Source organism: Maylandia zebra, linkage group LG23 (assembly GCF_041146795.1).
Source record: "Maylandia zebra isolate NMK-2024a linkage group LG23, Mzebra_GT3a, whole genome shotgun sequence".
NCBI lineage: Eukaryota > Metazoa > Chordata > Actinopteri > Cichliformes > Cichlidae > Maylandia > Maylandia zebra.
Window position 1 is genome coordinate 32,337,028 of NC_135188.1, and position 6,000 is coordinate 32,343,027.

Sequence of the window (6,000 nt, forward strand, 5' to 3'; positions counted from 1 at the left end):
ACAGATAATTTATCAAAGGACCTATTTTAAATAATATTTTTAGGCACTTTGCTACTAGCAACCTGTTACAAGAACGCATAATGTTGTATAATTTTGTTGAGCCTATGAAACATTTCACCATTTGACTATTTGTTTGCATTAACAAAGGGACTCCCAAAAATATTTTAGAAGAAAACTAGTTGCATCTCTAGTGTGTCCATAAAAAAATATTTGAGGAAATTAGACAAGTGGACAGTGACCAGCCTAAAACAAACTACCTACTTCAAGTAAATAGCGTCTGAAACTCGTGTCCTTATCAATCCCTTTCTGTTCACTTTAGTCATCTCTCCGTGTATTGTCCTTTTTTATCTCCTTTAAGTTTGTCATCTCTCCATGTTTATTTTTTGTGTTGTCTCTACTTTTTCTAATCACCTGCTTGTGTATATGTTGTCTCAGTCTCCCTTTGTGTATTGTCAGAGCATCAGTCAACTTCCCCTTGGGTCGCCTAGCTTTCTCTTAGCAAGAGTTTTTGGTTTCCTTTTGTATTTTATGTCTTACCTTTATTTTGTGCTTTGACCACCAGGCTAAATAAATTGCTTGCTTTTGTTTTTGTTTACTCCAGCTTGCCTCTGTGGGTCTGTGTTTGAGTCATCACATTCCTCAATATACTGTATGATCTGTGTACTACGCAGACCATGACAGAATCAGTGGTTACTTTCATATCTGATTATTAATCAGTGGTTACTTTCATATCTGATTATACAGACTGAGTGGACAGCCAACCTTGGCAAGGGGGCATTTAGCTCAACTCAGTGTTTGCTTTATTATCAAAAAAAGGGCATTTATCCAATCACTTATGTGAACAGTTGTGTTTAGAGTGACACAAGTTATGTCTACAAAACAATGGTTAAGTTAGAATGAAATCACATCATACTTGGTAAGGAATTACAACCATATGATTGCATGGTTACATTTCTCTAGCATGCTCTTATAGAAATGTAGCCACAGTTGCAAAGTACAAAAAAATATCAGACTGGAGCAGCCAGGGATCAAACCACCAACCTTCTGATTAGTTGATGAGCTGCTCTACCTTCTAAACTACAGATAATAATGTCTAGCAAACAAAACAGGAGAAATGTTTTCTGTAACCGCTGACATGGATGAATAAGTTCACCATCTAACAGGAAAGACTTTAACAGTTCTAAGTTTTTACTCATACTGGAAATGCTTTTCTGTCTCTACGCAGTTTATTCCCATGCCTGTGTTATATGGCGTCTTTCTTTACATGGGGGCTTCCTCACTCAGAGGTATTCAGGTGAGGTGACCATGGTATTTTCTGTTGGAAGAAATAATCCAGAAAAGCTTTGAAGGAAAATTCTAATTTTTTCTTTGTATCTCTGCAGTTCTTTGACCGTCTGAAGCTGTTTGGCATGCCTGCCAAACATCAGCCAGACTTCATCTACCTTCGTCACGTCCCTTTGAGGAAGGTCCACCTTTTTACTATCATCCAGCTAAGCTGCTTGGTCCTCCTCTGGGTCATCAAGACCTCTAAAGCTGCCATTGTTTTCCCCATGATGGTAACCCAAGTGTGCTTGTATATGCACGAGTGTTTGTGCACCTAATGAATATGATGGCTTGACGTCAGTCTGTTTCTCTTGTTCCAGGTCTTGGCCCTAGTGTTTATTCGTAAATTGCTGGACTTCATTTTCACCAAGAGAGAGCTGAGCTGGCTGGATGACCTGATGCCAGAGTGGAAGAAGAAGAAACTAGAAGATGCTGCACAAGAGGTGCAGTATGAGAGCACTATTTAGAGGACTTGGATGATCTTCAAATTTCTGCCACTGCAATAGATTTTTCTCTTCCCACAGGAGGAACACAGCATTATTGCAGAGGAGGAAGGCATTGTACAAGTGCCACTTGAGGGACACTACAAGTAAGTCTTTCGGATATTTAATTCTATTCTGTGTTTTGTGTTTTACCTAAGCTGTTTTGTCTGTCAACCAAAACTCACACATGCGGATATTTGTGAGTTCATTCTTAGCTCTAGCTCAGACGTATGTGTGGTTTAAGTGCTTGTGCTACTTTAGTGAAAACCAATGAAATAATGTCCTTTTCTCTGCTTGTTTGAAGGAGTGACCCAGCCACAGTAAACATCACTGATGAGATGTCCAAAGGGTCCTTTGGGAATGTGTGGAAGAGTGTGAACCCTGCTGAGAGTGCTAAAAAGGAACAAAGTGCTAAAAGGTTAGCCACATATTTGCCTTATTAAGACTTCCAGATCTCCCATACAACAGAGAGATAATACTGGATGTTGATCCAGATCATAAGTAGGCTTCTGATCTTAAGGTTGTGAAAGCAGCAAGCACAGGTGTTTATTATTCAGGAATACTGACTTTTTCCAAGAAGCTGACAAGCTAGTATGTTTGTTTAGGAGCAGTCCTGCCCTTGTAGATTTCCCACTGAGCAGACTAACATAGAATTTCCTGCCTGCCTTTCTCATTTCATCCCACCCCTAAGCTCCCCTTCCTAACCTCTCAGAAGCTGATATCCCAAAGGTAAGCAGTTCAGAGGTGACCCCTTCAGCATGGAGAGTCTCATCCTAAGTGTTATTGCATGATGAACATGTGCTGCTAATTATGATTTGGGTGATGGAAGATGTTTGTGGATGTTATTCATTCATGTTTTCTTGATGTCAAATGTGACCTTGGCATGCTAATTACAAATAGTTAATAGCACTGGGTCTAATTTACTAGTCACTATAATCTGTGTTTTAAGGAAAGACTGCTGAACCTTTTTGAGATAAATTTGCATGCATGCATGCCACCGAAATTCTCTTTTTGTATCATTTTTGTTGGGTTTACATTTTCTTTTTTCCCCCATGCAGTTCCAAAAGCAACGAAAAGCGTCACAAACGGCGAAGGCATGACAAGAGCTTGGACAGGGAGACAAGTTTGTGATGACACATACTGGCAAAGCCACTGTGCTGTCAACCAGTAAATCAACAAGTATACCGTGCCACACTCAGCCACCTTTGTACTGTGCTACACTGTGTTTTTTCGTCACGTAAGTCTATGTGCAAGTCGGGTGAAACAAAGAAAATTTATTAGAAACTGTATTAATGAGAGGAAACTGAGACACATCTGTTTTTTTCTTTTTCTGTGTATATCAGTGTTTAGTGATACCAGCAACCGAAGGATGCCAGAATTATGACACCTGCAGTAACTGCTGTGTCTATGGGCCAATTCCGGAAAAATTTTAAAGAATTTTTAAAATTTATTTTATTTGTATTTTGTATGTTTTTATATTTTTCCAACAACTACAAGTTATCCTTTTAACAAGGTTACAGCGAACCACTAAAGAATTGATTCTATGTGGAACATTGTTTACTCCACGACATTCTCCGTGGAGCATTTAATGCCGCTGTTGTATTTAGCGCCTCATAATAGACTGAAAAAAAGTAGATATTTGCCAATATAAATCTGTAGTACTGATATCTAAAAGAGTTGGCTATATAGCAAATCTAGTAATTTTTTGGACACATTAAATATACATTTTATATATTAAATATATCTAAATGTTTTTGTGACAGTGACCACTCATCATTTCCCAGTCTTTTCCATTCCTATCAGGTATAAATGTCTCCTTCTCCTCTAGTATGAAGCATTTCCCAAGAAACTGCCCAGAAATTTGACTTTGAAATTTGTTTCTGAGAGTCACATGAAGTGACTGACCTAAAGAGATTGCTAAATATGAAGCTAAATCCAGCAGCTAGTTAACTTAGCTTAGCATAGACAGCGTAAATGGTGAAATAGCTTCCATTGCTTTGTTTAAATGTAACCAAGAAAAAAATTGCAAACAGGCACTTTATATTTTACTTCTTAATTCCCTTATTGCAGCATCCCTCCGACAGAAGACAGAGATGATCGGTATTCCGTTTACCGGCTGTTTATTAAGAACAGTAACACAGGCTACTGTGGGCCGTAGCCAACGCCAAAAAAGCAGGGAAAACGCTCTCTCTAGAATCAAAACAAAAAACCCTGGGCTCTCCTGCCGAACTTGCGCTCCTTTCTTCCGCATACACACAACACACACTGTCTAACTCCCACCCCCCAAACACTCTCAGCCAGTTCTCTTACAGACTCTGTCATAGGTAGCTGATATAATTGACAGGCTTAACAGCCTCTAGACCAGGGGTGTCAAACTCAAATACACAGTGGGCCAAAATTCAAAACTGGAACAAAGTCGCGGGCTAACATTAATATTTATTGAAAAAAAAAAATCTTCCTCCAGATATAAGAATGAATCTTTTCTTATGGACTCAAACACGTTTTGCTGGAAAACTGAATATGGAACAAGCAAAGCTTTATACTAAACAATATATATATTAGCTGTATAATACCAGTAGGCCAGCTCTAATAGTAATTTGGTATGGCTTCGCGGGCCAAATGTAATTAGGCTGTGGGCCAAATTTGGCCCGCGGGCCAGAGTTTGACACCTATGCTCTAGACTATTAAACCTTCAAGGACAATCAGTAATCACATGGCTGCAGGTGTGTAACAACTATGCCATAACTGAGTGGCAATAACACCGATTACACATCAAACTAACTTGTAATCCAGTCCTTTACAATATGAAGTGTAAAAATAACATTTTTGATTGGTGTCACTATTACTTGCTAGCGATTGCGCCATATTAATCACTCACTGGAATAGACATATCTATCATTTAATCTGACTCTCAGAAACAAAGCAATTAAATTAAACAAATAAAGTATTTTCTGATTTATTTTGGTGAGATTATTATTTTTGGGGGTAGGGTGGGAGGGGAACCTTTTGGGAAATTAGATTTAGCATGGTAACATAGATTGGGAAATTTTGGTATGTATCGACTTTTTTCCCTCAAATTGGACAATGATGAACTCTTGAGCAACTGTACAGTAAAGCACCATGTTTTCCACTTGCATTCTCTTCGTCATCTTGTCAGTAAGTATCATCCATGGACATGTAATCTCCTCTCCAAATGACCCTCAGTGTGTTAATATCTGAAGCTAATTATTTCTTTAAAAAACAAACAAACACCTGCATGCTGGTGAAACACTGACTGTCTTGCTGCAGGACTATGGTTCTAGAAATGCAATAATACCTTTTTTTTCTGGGAAGGGCAACATGTAATAACAGTAAAGAGTCTTAACAATGTATAATACATAGAATATTTTATTCATGTAAAATGTTACTTATATATTACTAGCATTAAGTCAGTGTTCGATTGAAGTTTTTCTTGTAGATGTTATTTTCCCATTGTCTAACTGATGGTTCTTAGATGATTTGATTAGAGAAACTAATAATGGGTCAAAAATAATAACTGTATCAAATACTTTGACCACTTCTGTGTGGAATTCTGCCTTAAAATTGGTAGTAATAGTTGTGCACTTTCTGTTAGATAATTTAAGTCACCTGTATAAACAATCAGTTCATTCTTCAATCGTTTAATGAGAATGAGAGAGAGAGAGAGAGAGTAAATAAAGATATTAAACTGCAGGACTGTTTATATTTTCTGTGTTGTCTTATACTTATTTTATTTATATTATACTTATTTAATTTTAATTAATTAACCTGAGATTCACTTGCTGTGGGCTAGTTTTCAACTTTCTTTGTGTTTTCAGCTTTGTGTTCATGCCGAAATACTAAAGGAAAAATTGTATGTGTGTCCTCATTAGGACAGTTATATGACAAGTTATATGACAAGTGGTTACATTGCAAAAAAATTGCAAAAAATGACTCTCTCCTGGGAGTAATTAATAAAATACTGTATACTACTTATTTACTAGAGCAGTGTTTCCCAACCACTGTGCCGCAGCACATAGGTGTGCCATTGAAGATTATCTAGTTCCACCTGATTAGTACTCTAATAGAATTACTGACCCTTTTTTTTCCTGGTGCAAGTCGTTACTACTAGATTTACTAACCCTGCGAAAATTTGCGTAAATTCCCCTGAACCTAACACCTCCTAGCACCCCGCTGA

General features: G+C 37.6%; 1 protein-coding gene across 4 annotated transcripts in view; it reads left to right on the forward strand.

The window, feature by feature from the left end:
* Positions 1–5,516, forward strand: part of LOC101483928 (sodium-driven chloride bicarbonate exchanger) — a 57,687-nt gene extending 52,171 nt beyond the window's left edge. For 3 of the 4 annotated variants that reach the window (XM_004570428.5, XM_004570429.5, XM_023154006.3), the window contains 6 exons: positions 1,226–1,294; positions 1,383–1,556; positions 1,644–1,766; positions 1,848–1,912; positions 2,110–2,223; positions 2,864–5,516. In XM_004570428.5, the coding sequence (XP_004570485.1) occupies positions 1,226–1,294; positions 1,383–1,556; positions 1,644–1,766; positions 1,848–1,912; positions 2,110–2,223; positions 2,864–2,936 (618 nt within the window). In that variant the 3' untranslated portion in view covers positions 2,937–5,516. Of the gene's footprint in view, positions 1–1,225; positions 1,295–1,382; positions 1,557–1,643; positions 1,767–1,847; positions 1,913–2,109; positions 2,224–2,496; positions 2,535–2,863 lie in introns of all 4 variants that reach the window. The other variant, XM_023154007.3, reaches the window with a different exon arrangement.
* The last annotated feature ends 484 nt before the right edge of the window (positions 5,517–6,000 follow it).